Source organism: Entelurus aequoreus, linkage group LG25 (genome assembly GCF_033978785.1).
Source record: "Entelurus aequoreus isolate RoL-2023_Sb linkage group LG25, RoL_Eaeq_v1.1, whole genome shotgun sequence".
NCBI lineage: Eukaryota > Metazoa > Chordata > Actinopteri > Syngnathiformes > Syngnathidae > Entelurus > Entelurus aequoreus.
Genome location: NC_084755.1, coordinates 31,668,526 through 31,681,566, shown reverse-complemented (window position 1 = coordinate 31,681,566; position 13,041 = coordinate 31,668,526). Strand labels below are relative to the sequence as shown.

General features: G+C 38.1%; 1 protein-coding gene across 1 annotated transcript in view; it reads left to right on the top strand.

Annotated features, from left to right (window-relative positions):
- The window catches only part of cpt1a2b (carnitine palmitoyltransferase 1A2b), a 110,588-nt gene that overhangs the window by 63,307 nt on the left and 34,240 nt on the right, over positions 1-13,041 (top strand). The window contains exons 13-15 of the mRNA XM_062036642.1: positions 8-196; positions 5,727-5,832; positions 9,179-9,295. Coding sequence (XP_061892626.1) covers positions 8-196; positions 5,727-5,832; positions 9,179-9,295 — 412 coding nt within the window. The remainder of the gene's footprint in view (positions 1-7; positions 197-5,726; positions 5,833-9,178; positions 9,296-13,041) is intronic.

Sequence of the window (13,041 nt, the reverse complement as noted above, 5' to 3'; positions counted from 1 at the left end):
CCCCCAGGATTCCTTGGTCTCAGATAAGGAAGCAATACTTCAGCACCGGCGTCAACAAGCGGTCGTTGGATGCCATCGAGAAGGCCGCCTTCTTTGTAAGTCTGGATGATGAAGAGCAGGGCATGAGGGGAACTGACCCAGAAGGAAACCTGGATCGCTACGCCAAGTCGCTGCTCCATGGCAAATGTTACGACAGGTCAGGACAAAGCCTGGGAAATTGAAACCAAGTGTTGTTTTTGGAATGTGTCATTGACTGCAAATCATTCTTTGATACACCAATTACATTAGATTCTCTTGTATAACTGCGAGGGTTAGGGTTAGGGTTATGGATGGATATAACCCCAGGGAAAATATGCATCAAAAGATTGCAAATGTCATCCTTTCCATTTTTTGGAATTTTGCCTATCGTTCACAATCATAAGGAAAGACTTGACGGATGTTTTTGTTTTTTTAATGCATTCTAACAGGGCTTGGCGATATGGCCGAAAACTATATCTCGATGTATGTTTTTTATATTGATCAATATTGATAGTTATTGATACTTTTTATGACTTATTTAAGCCTGCCAATAAATACAGTAAAACAATTTCCAACTTACAGAGGGTGCTATTTATCAGTGGAGAAGTGTATTGTAGCCAGGTAGGATGATCGCACTCTGCAATGGCATATTTATTTTTAGTCAGCCCTTTGTCTTTTGCCCTTTTTATTTTATTACTGATTCATTATTTTGTTAGGTTTCCTTTTGAAATGAAAGCTGTTTGTTGAAAATGGAACGGGCAACAAATGTGTTTTACATAACATAGTAAATAATCGTGATTAGGGCTACTAATCTAAACTAATCGATTAAAATTGATTATAAAAATAGTTGGCGATTAATTTAGTCATCGATTCGTTGGATCTATGCTATGCGCATGCGCAGAGGCTCCTTTTTTATTTAATTTAAAAAAAAAAAATGTATACACCTTTATTTATAAACTGCAACATTTACAAACAGCTGAGAAACAATAATCAAAATAAGTATGGTGCCAGTATGCTGTTTTTTTCCAATGAAATACTGGAAAGGATAGAAATGTAGTTTGTCTCTTTTATCCGATTATTAATCGATCAATCGAAGTAATAATCAACAGATTAATCGATTATCAAATTAGTTGTTAGTTGCAGCCCTAATCGTGATTAATAATCGTGGTTTAAATATTGTTAAAAAATAATTGCGATTATTATTTTGGCCATAAACGTGCAGTCTTACTTCATGAAACAAATCTTGTCTCATAATTTCTGGTTTCTTCTCGCCAAAAAATATAAATATATATCGAATATTTTATGGAACGCATTTTATGTTGATATCGAGTATGTGTCTATCACGATATATATTGATATCGTGTTATCAACCTACATTATAAACATTAAATAACTGCGATCAAAAGTCTGCTGACAATGGAGCTAATGTGTTTTATATACCGTATTTTTCGGAGTATAAGTCGCACCGGCCGAAAATGCATAATAAAGATTAAAAAAAACATAAGTCGCACTGGAGTATAAGTCGCATTTTTGGGGGAAATTTATTTGATAAAACCAATACCAAGAATAGACATTTGAAAGGCAATTTAAAATAAATAAAGAATAATGAACAACAGGCTGAATAAGTGTACGTTATATGAGGCATAAATAACCAACTGAGAACGTGCCTGGTATGTTAACGTAACATATTATGGTAAGAGTCATTCAAATAACTATAACATATAGAACATGCTATACGTTTACCAAACAATCTGTCACTCCTAATTGCTAAATCCCATGAAATCTTATACGTCTAGTCTCTTACGTGAATGAGCTAAATAATATTATTTGATATTTTACGGTAATGTGTTAATAATTTCACACATAAGTCGCTCCTGAGTATAAGTCGCACCCCCGGCCAAACTATGAAAAAAAACTGTGACTTATAGTCCGAAAAATACGGTAATGTAGTATCAGGCATATTTCTAATATTTGATATTAACGTATTTTGACCATTTTAGGCATATGCTGCGCATTACTTTCAAAGACACATCACAACGTTTGCTTTTTTTTTTCTTCATCACTGATTATTACTCACTGCAGATTTTGTGAGAGCCAACAAACATAATAAAACATCACCTACTGTACAATATCTGCTGTCATTAGGATGCCGACTGCTAGGATGTTCATATATTCCCATTTAGGTGAAGAATGTCTCATAATCCTCGCGAAGAAAAGGGTGTGTGTAACCAAGCGTCTTTTTCGTGGCGTCTCGCCATTTCTGGGTCTAAGTTGGCTGTCAAAGTGTACCAACTTGTCGGAATAAGTCTTCATCCTACTACTATCCAGGTGAGAGGCGTGATTTAAAATTTTAAATACATTTTGACAAGCGAGGAAGCAGCTGATCAGTCGAGCATGTCAACCTTGGCACACAAGCTTGTGATCACGGCGCCGCTATAAATAGTTTGTCTGGGTTTTAATAACAATATCACTAATACTTGGTTAAGATTCAAGTCACGAAATGAGTATGGAGTATTGTTGGTTATTTATGCATGGAGTAGTGGACCTCCCATTGGCTCCGCTGTAAGCAGACTTTTATTGATGAGTTACAATGCATAAAAAACAAAAACATCGACCTTCATGTCTTTCTTAATGATTGTGAACGATAAGCAAAATTCCTCCCGAAAAGTGCACTTCCCCTTTAAACCATATACCGTATTTTTCGGACTATAAGTCGCAGTTTTTTTCATAGTTTGGCCGGGGGTGCGACTTATACTTAGGAGCGACTTATGTGTGAAATTATTAACACATTACCGTAAAATATCAAATAATATTATTTAGCTCATTCACGTAAGAGACTAGACCAGGGGTCGGCAACCCGCGGTTCTTTGACCACTCTGATGCGACTCAGCTGCATACTTGCCGGCCCTTCCGATTTTCCCAGAAGACTTACGGATCTCAGTGCCTCTCTTGGAAATCTCCCAGGGCAAATATTCTCCAATTTTCACCCTGACAACTATAACAACTAAATTAAGGGCGTGCCGTGATGGCACTGCATTTATTAACCTGTACAAACAGCATGCCAGTCCGGCCACATGTTGTATGAAGCTTTTACTTGCACACGTAGGAGACAGCAAGGCATACTTGGTCAACAGCCACACAGCTTACACTGACGGTGTAAAACAACTTTAACACTGTTATGTTACAAATATGCGCCACACTGTGAACCCACACCAAAAAAGAATGACAAACACATTTCTGGAGAACATCCGCACCGTAACACAACATAAACACAACATAACGAACCCCCAGAATCCCATGCAGCCCTAACTCTCCCGGTCTACACTATACACCCCTGCTACCACCAAACCCCCCCACACATCAACCCCCTCCCCACCCCCCTCCGTGCGTCGGTTGAGGTGGGCGGGGTTTGGTGGTAGCGGGAGTGTATAATGTAGACCGGAAGAGTTAGGGCTGCATGGAATTCTGGGTATTCGTTCTGTTGTGTTTATGTTGTGTTACGGTCCAGAAATGTGTTTGTCATTCTTTTTTGGTGTGGGTTCACAGTGTGGCGCATATTTGTAACGTAACAGTGTTAAAGTTGTTTTATACGGCCACCGTCAGTGTAAGCTGTGTGGCTGTTGATCAAGTATGCCTTGCTGTCACTTTTGTGTGCAAGCAGAAGTTGCATTCAACATGTGGCCGAGCAGGTACGCTGTTTGAACAAGCCGTAGAGGGCGTTAAAGGCAGTGCCAACATGCCCTAAATTTTGGGTGTCTCCCGGCAAAATTGGGAGGGTTGGCAAGTATGACACTGTCAAGTGCCATTCATGTAAAACTCGCGGGCCGGACTAATATTAAATTGTCATATTAAGGTGCGGGTCGGGGCGTGTGTCTGAGACCCCTAGTTTAAACATAGCACAAAGCAAAAAAAAAGCTTTGTATGCAGTGTTATTTCATTATAAATTTCAAAAGAGTTTTGTGGCTCCAATTGTTTTCTTTAATTTGTGAAACTCGTCAAAATGGCTCTTTGAGTGATAAAGGTTGCCGACCCCTGGACTAGACGTATAAGATTTCATGGGATTTAGCGATTAGGAGTGACAGATTGTTTGGTAAACGTATAGCATGTTCTATATGTTATAGTTATTTGAATGACTCTTACCATAATATGTTACGTTAACATACCAGGCACGTTCTCAGTTGGTTATTTATGCCTCATATAACGTACACTTATTCAGCCTGTTGTTCACTATTCTTTATTTATTTTAAATTGCCTTTCAAATGTCTATTCTTGGTGTTGGGTTTTATCAAATAAATTTCCCCCAAAAATGCGACTTATACTCCAGTGCGACTTATATATGTTTTTTTCCTTCTTTATTATGCATTTTTGGCTGGTGCGATTTATACTCCGGAGCGACTTATACTCCGAAAAATACGGTAAGTAGATGACAAAAAGCTACGGTGCGTAAAAAAAAAAGGAACAAAAGATTGCACCGTGAAAAATACTGCAAAAGGTAGAATATGATAAACAAGAACAGAGTGGCTACCTTAGCCGGAAGGGAGACTTTACAGGACAGGAAGGCAAATGGTCTTACAGAAACTGGAATCAAGGAGAAGAATCTAGAGCCTGAACCTTAAGTCCTGTGTCCATGAGGAGTAATCAGCCAGTGTCTTCCTGCCCGTACAGGTGTGATTAAATAGGCCTGTTAATTACGCACACCTGCAGCAATTATGCCCGGCTCAGGGAGTGATTAGGTCCGTAACGGAAAACAAAGGAGCGGTAACAAAGAACAACACAAGACACAAAGGAAAACCAATTAACTGCTCCAGCAACTGAACACATAAATGGTCTTACCGCCCAAACAAAAGGTTGTTGAGTTGAGTTGAGTTTGAGTTTATTTCGAACATGTTGAAAAGAGAAACTGGAAATTGTGATGTATCATGTTTCTATGCTTGCATGTTGACAAACAAGTGGATGGAAATTGGTGTCACATAGATCAGGCATTTTATTGCCGTGTTACAGGCACTGTTTGGAAACAATTAAGGTATGTAAAAAAGTTTAGAAAAATAGTTGTTTTAATTTAGTGGGTGCGGCTTAGATCTCTTGTGTTATATAGTCCGGAAAATACGGTACTATACATCGTAAACATTATCAGTAACTTCTCCATATGTTTGTGGATGAATGGCTGCCTTTTGGTTATTGTCCGCTGGCGTGGAAGCTGGCTGCTGCTTCCAGTGGTGCTGTTTTTGGGGGGGGATCTTGTTCTTCGTTCTGGCATTCGTGGCGCGGCACCAGCTAGCAGTGGAGCGGATCAGAGCTCTTCTTTTTCTTCTTCTACTTCATGGTGGTGGTGTGCAACATACTCGTAACTAAAATTATGCTCACAACTTAAAGCATAACATAAAGCCAAGGGATAGCTTGTATTGCAAATGACTCGTAATTGGAGGTACCACTGAACTACTACAGAGTTTTTGACCACTCTCAAGTCCAACAGCTGTGATCCCACAAATGACACACAGAGGAATGATGTATTTGTTTCTATTATTCTTACATCCGGTATAGCAGATGGCTTTTTGGGTGTTTTTAAAAAACATGCATGATGTCATATGTTTTCAGACCACCAGGTGCAAAATTGAGGTTTTCTCATTGATAAAATGTATTGCAATAAATATGCCAGCACTAATCATGTCAAAATGTATTCTCCTCTTCTATATTCTCTGTTGTACCAGATGGTACGATAAATCACTTTCTGTTGTGATCTACAAGAATGGGAAGAACGGACTTAACGCTGAGCACTCCTGGGCTGATGCACCAACTGTTGCTCATCTTTGGGAGGTACATGTTTTTGTCTTGTTGTGATAGTTGCTGGAAGGAAATGCATGCACTTAAGTGTCAATTTTTACCTTAAAGTTAAGTGGAAACCTGGCTATTTGACAATTTATTTAGGATATGCTGTACCTTGAACATTCAAACTAGCGTAACTGGTGTACATCATGGATCTTCCTAGTATCGCCATATATTACTGTGAAGATTTCATTATCATTATATCATTGTTTTGACCTGACGAGAAGGGATAGCCAAATGACTCTGTTACCTCCATCCATTTTGAACACCCGTTGTTTCAAAAAACTTTTCGATTACACAAATGTTTCATGGTGTTTTAAAAACAGCAAAGGGTTTTAATCAAATAATATAGAAAAGTTGGGTTGGTCGGATTAAAAAGCTTTAAGGGATCTAATCGTTGTTTTTTAAAATGTTCAGACTAGGGTTGTACGGTATACCGGTATTAGTATATTACCGCAATACTAATATATCCTATTCTATGAAAAGTACCGGTCCGCCGCCGTGCCCCCCCCCCCATCGGATCGATTCCAAAATTAATGTAAAGTATCAAACAACAGAAGAATAAGTGATTATTACATTTTAACAGAAGTGTAGATAGAACATATTAAAACAGGAAGTAAGCATGCAGATATTAACAGTAAATGAAGAAGTAGATTAATAATTCATTTTCTACCACTTGTCCTTTATAATGTTGACAAAATAATAGAATGATAAATGACACAATATGTTACTGCATACGTCACTAGACTAATTAGGAGCCTTTGTTTGTTTACTTACTACTAAAAAGACAAGTTGTCTAGTATGTTCACTATTTTATTTAAGGACAAACTTGCAATAAGAAACATATGTTTGATGTACCGTAATATTTTTGTGTTAAAATAAAGCCAATAATGCAATTTTTTGTGGTCCCCTTTATTTAGAAAAGTACCGAAAAATATTGAAATAATTTTGGTACCGGTACCGAAATATTGGTATCGGGACAACACTAGTACAGACAAATGTATACTCGTGCGAATGCATGCCTTTAATGAGTATTTCACAAGATTTTATGAATTTCTCACATCCCGACCAGTGTTTTGTTTTTTTTCGTCTTTGTCATCATTCTTTTGACAAAATTAGGATGATAACGAATGAAAACAAAAGCAAAATGAATCAACAATTTAGTCAATGAATTAAAAGGAGACGACAATGTTGACACAGCCGAAATCCAGTCCGATTTAATTACATCTTTAGGTGGTGGGAGAAAATATCCAATCACAGTTGTGGGAGAGGGCCGGTGGAAAAGCATTGATGGTATCCAATCAGCGGGGGGTGTATATTGTAGCGTCCCGGAAGAGTTAGTGCTGCAAGGGGTTCTGGGTATTTGTTCTGTTGTGTTTACGTTGTGTTACGGTGCGGATGTTCTCCCGAAATGTGTTTGTCATTCTTGTTTGGTGTGGGTTCACAGTGTGGCGCATATGTGTAACAGTGTTAAAGTTGTTTATACGTCCACCCTTAGTGTGACCTGTATGGCTGTTGACCAAGTATGCCTTGCATTCACTTGTGAGTGTGTCAAAAGCCGCAAATATTATGTGACTGGACCGGCACGCAAAGGCAGTGCCTATAAGGTTTATTGGCGCTCTGTACTTCTTCCTACGTCCGTGTACACAGCGACGTTTTAGAAAGTCATAAATTTTACGTTTTGAAACCGATACCGATAATTTTGAAACCGATACCGATCATTTCCGATATTACATTTTAAAGCATTTATCGGCCGATAATATCAGCAGTCCGATATTATCGGACATCTCTAGTTAGCACTCTGGGAGTTGGAGCCAGCCTGTGACCTCTGCTCTGACAAATCAAACAATGTAGGCGTGGCTTGCGGAGGAGGCTGATGACATTCATGGAGTATTTTATCAAAATAAACTTACTATAGTACTCCAAAAATAAAATAAATAAATAAATTGTACTACGCATGTTCTAAAAAAAATTCACATTTTACAGTCTTTACATCTTGCCCTTATGTGGGATCTGAGCCGAGGATGTCCTTGTGGCTTGTGCAGCCCTTTAAGACACTTGTGATTTAGGGCTATATAAATAAACTTTGATGGATTGATTGACACAGTCACTTATGGCTTTATCACAGGGCCAATGCTAGCATATGCGCAACTAAAACATAAAAAACAATCTACAACTTACCGCAACATGTTTTCTCCAGTTGAAATGTGAACATTACTACTGACACAGATGACTGACACGATAGCTGTTCTTTTTTCTTTAGTTCGTAATGTAAATATGTGCTGTAAGAGTTGTGCTGCCTATTCTGACATCACGCCACTTTTTACAGTGTGTAGTTTAAGTGCGGTCGTGGGACTGCCGTTTGATTGGTGAAATGGAGTCAAACGTTGGATTGGTAAAACAGAGTCATGTGACAGTGCCCGCTGGAAGAAGACTTTCTAACAGCCAACAATTTGTCATTGCAAGCAGTAATCAATGGATTATTTGGTGTAAATAAATGTAGCGCCTTTCTCCTTCGTAAAAATACTCACCTTAAAGTAAAACGTATGTTGCATTAAAAGTACAATTTATCCAAAAAGTTACTTGAGTAAATGTAGCGCGTTACTACCCACCTCTGCTGGTATCCAATATAATTTGCATAGGCCCCCTTAGGGCCCCACAATTAAAGTGGAGTATTCTGTTGAATTGAAAAATCCTCAGCAATTCACAGCTAAACCTTGACTTTTGCATGTGCTTTCTTTTACTATTAATGGAAAAGTAATTATATTGGCTTTGTTGTGTACCGTATTTTCCAGAGTATAAGTCGCTCCGGAGTATAAGTCGCACTGGCCGAAAATGCATAATAAAGCAGGAAAAAAAACATATATAAGTCGCACTGGAGTATAAGTCGCATTTTTGGGAGAAATTTATTTGATAAAAGCCAACATCAAGAATAGACATTTGAAAGGCAATTTAAAATAAATAAAGAATAGTGAACAACAGGCTGAATAAGTGTACGTTATATGAGGCATAAATAACCAACTGAGAACGTGCCTGGTATGTTAACGTAACATATTATGGTAAGAGTCATTCAAATAACTATAACATATAGAACATGCTATACGTTTACCAAACAATCTGTCACTCCTAATCGCTAAATCCCATGAAATCTTATACGTCTAGTCTCTTACGTGAATAAGCTAAATAATATTATTTGATATTTTACGGTTATGTGTTAATAATTTTACACATAAGTCGCTCCTGAGTATAAGTCGCACGCCCGGCCAAACTATGAAAAAAACTGCGACTTATAGTCCGAAAAATACGGTATGTGTCAATATGTGTCCCCTCTTTCCAGTACACATTAGCTACAGATGTGTTCCATCTGGGATACACAGAGGATGGACATTGTAAGGGTGAAGTGGACCGCTCACTACCCCAACCACAGAGGCTCGTCTGGGACATCTCGCCGGAGGTAAGTGTATTAGTTCATTTACTTCCTAGTACTACTGTTGGTATTGTGTAATATTTAGATCATAATTTTCCATGACGTTGTCCCACTCGCACACATTATTTGTCTACACTGACACCATAGGTACACACTTGTGATCCTGTCTTATCGTGATCACATACCTGAATGTTTTCATTTCCTTGTTCTTCTGGGCCTCAACAGGCCCGAACAGCTTTGTCTAGCCCAATTCATTGTCACTGTTTTATGTGCTGGAGGCTCTTAGTAATACATAATTTGCTGGTATCAACAACGACAACACGGTACAAGTATTTGATTATAGTACATTTTGAATTTGACATTGATAAAAAATTGTATTCAAATGTAATTAAATGTACAGTCAAACCTGTCTATTGTGACCACTAAAGGGAAACGTAGCCGCTGAATGCAGGTTGGCAACCATTTAGAATTTGCGGCCTTCTTGACTTTTCGGCCAGTACATGTACAAACCCCGTTTCCATATGAGTTGGGAAATTGTGTTAGATGTAAATATAAACGTAATACAATGATTTGTAAATCCTTTTCAACCGATATTCAATTGAATATGCTACAAAGACAACATATTTGATGTTCAAACTCATAAACTTATTTTTTTTTTTGCGAATAATAATTCACTTAGAATTTCATGGCTGCAACACGTGCCAAAGTAGTTGGAAAGGGCATGTTCACCACTGTGTTACATGGCCTTTCCTTTTAACAATACTCAGTAAACGTTTGGGAACTGAGGAGACACATTTTTTAAGCTTCTCAGGTGGAATTCTTTCCCATTCTTGCTTGATGTACAGCTTAAGTTGTTCAACAGTCCGGGGGTCTCCGTTGTGGTATTTTAGGCTTCATAATGCGACACACATTTTCAATGGGAGACAGGTCTGGACTACAGGCAGGCCAGTCTAGTACCCGCACTCTTTTACTATGAAGCCACATTGATGTAACACGTGGCTTGGCATTGTCTTGCTGAAATAAGCAGGGGCGTCCATGGTAACGTTGCTTGGATGGCAACATATGTTGCTCCAAAACCTGTATGTACCTTTCAGCATTAATGGCGCCTTCACAGATGTGTAAGTTACCCATGTCTTGGGCACTAATACACCCCCATACCATCACAGATGCTGACTTTTCAACTTTGCGCCTACAACAATCCGGATGGTTCTTTTCCTCTTTGGTCCGGAGGACACGACGTCCACAGTTTCCAAAAACTATTTGAAATGTGGACTCGTCGAACCACAGAACACTTTTCCACTTTGTATCAGTCCATCTTAGATGAGCTCAGGCCCAGCGAAGCCGACGGCGTTTCTGGGTGTTGTTGATAAACGGTTTTCGCCTTGCATAGGAGAGTTTTAACTTGCACTTACAGATGTAGCGACCAACTGTAGTTACTGACAGTGGGTTTCTGAAGTGTTCCTGAGCCCATGTGGTGATATCCTTTACACACTGATGTCGCTTGTTGATGCAGTACAGCCTGAGGGATGGAAGGTCACGGGCTTAGCTGCTTACGTGCAGTGATTTCTCCAGATTCTCTGAACCCTTTGATGATATTACGGAGCGTAGATGGTGAAATCCCTAAATTCCTTGCAATAGCTGGTTGAGAAAGGTTTTTCTTAAACTGTTCAACAATTTGCTCACGCATTTGTTGACAAAGTGGTGACCCTCGCCCCATCCTTGTTTGTGAATGACTGAGCATTTCATGGAATCTACTTTTATACCCAATCATGGCACCCACCTGTTCCCAATTTGCCTGTTCACCTGTGGGATGTTCCAAATAAGTGTTTGATGAGCATTCCTCAACTTTATCAGTATTTATTGCCACCTTTCCCAACTTCTTTGTCACGTGTTGCTGGCATCAAATTTGTAAAGTTAATAATTATTTGCAAAAAAAAAAAAGTTTATCAGTTTGAACATCAAATATGTTGTCTTTGTAGCATATTCAACTGAATATGGGTTGAAAATGATTTGCAAATCATTGTATTTTGTTTATATTTACATCTAACACAATTTCCCAACTCATATGGAAACGGGGTTTGTACATGTTTTCTATATGAGCGTGTGTGATTGGGTATTGAATAGCAATGGTGCATTTTTTTTGTAAACAGGCATGATGGCCTAATAATAATGAACACTTGAATAATAAGAAAAGCATAAGGAGATTGCAGACCTCCGTCAGGCCATCTCTCCCATTAGTAAAGAATCCTTTTGAAAAATCACAAATCCAGGCAGTGACCTACCTATGTCCACCCCAAAATCGAATCACTTGTTTCTTTGGTCTTGAACTGGGTTAGACGTTACTTAACCAACAGGAAGCAATACGTGAAGATAGGCGAACACACTTCTACAAAGCTGAAAATATTTTGTGGCATACCTCAGGGATCAATACTTGGACCAAAATTGTTCAATCGCTATACAAACGACATTTGTAAAGTTACAAAGGATAATAATAATAGTAATAATAATAATATATTTTATTTGTAAAAAGCACTTTACATTGAGTAAACAACCTCAAAGTGCTACAGTGTATTAAAATATATATATATATATATATATATATATATATATATATATATATATATATATATATATATATATATATATATATATATATATATATATATATATAGTAAAAAATAAAAAAATTACAACAGCCAAATAGCTAGAACTAGTATGCATATATCTAAAAAAAAGGCTTTTTTAAAAAGAAGGGTTTTTAAGCCTTTTTTAAAAGCATCCACAGTCTGTGGTGCCCTCAGGTGGTCAGGGAGAGCGTTCCACAGACTGGGCGTGGCGGAGCAGAAAGCCAATTCTCCCATTGTTCGTAGGACAAAGGACTTATAGTTAGTATTATTTGCAGATGATTCAACTGTGTTTTGTTCAGGAGAGAACACAGAAGATAATACAAATAATAACAGAAGAAATAAACAAATTAAAAAGATGGTTTGACAAAAGCAGACTATCCTTAAACCTCAGTAAAACTAAAATAATGCTATTTGGTTACAGTAGAAGAGAAAGTCAAACACAAATACAAATAGACGGAGTAGATATTGAAAGGGTAAAAGAAAACACATTTTTGCGTGTAATAATCATTGTTGGGTTAGTTACTGAAAACCAGTAACTAGTTACAGTTACTTTATTTCAAAAGTAACTCACTTACACCAAAAAGTCATGCGTTACTGTGAAAAGTAACTATTTAGTTACTTTTAAAAAAAAATTTAAGGCTCCCATTAATGCCCTTTTAGCCTTCATTTCAGTACTGTTATTGCACTGGAGAATAATACAATCTGTTGATCAACTTGACATGCATTTGCATCACTGAATTTAGAAAGCAATGTGGTCTACATACAACACACTAAGACAAAGATATGTTTCAAAGGGCCAATTTATTTCAGGCCAGAACAAATTGACAAAACTATTTTAAATAGCTGCAACATAATGGAACTTTAACTTTAAGTAGATAGGCTCTTTGATCCAAGACATTTTTTTTGTGCTCGACAAAAGAAAAGTATTGAGAATGTCTCCATGTTAAGAAACTCGACTTCTGGCTTCGCCATGATGTCTTGTTAGTTGTTATGAGAGTAGCGTATGTGTGTGTGTGTGTGTGTGGCCCTTTAAGATATGACAGCATGTGAGGTGAGTGACGTCAGTGAGTGAGTGGGCGAGAGAGGTGAGGGAGCGGCGACAGTGAGTGCGTGCAGGTGCTCCAGCTTGGTGGATGGCTGCGTCTA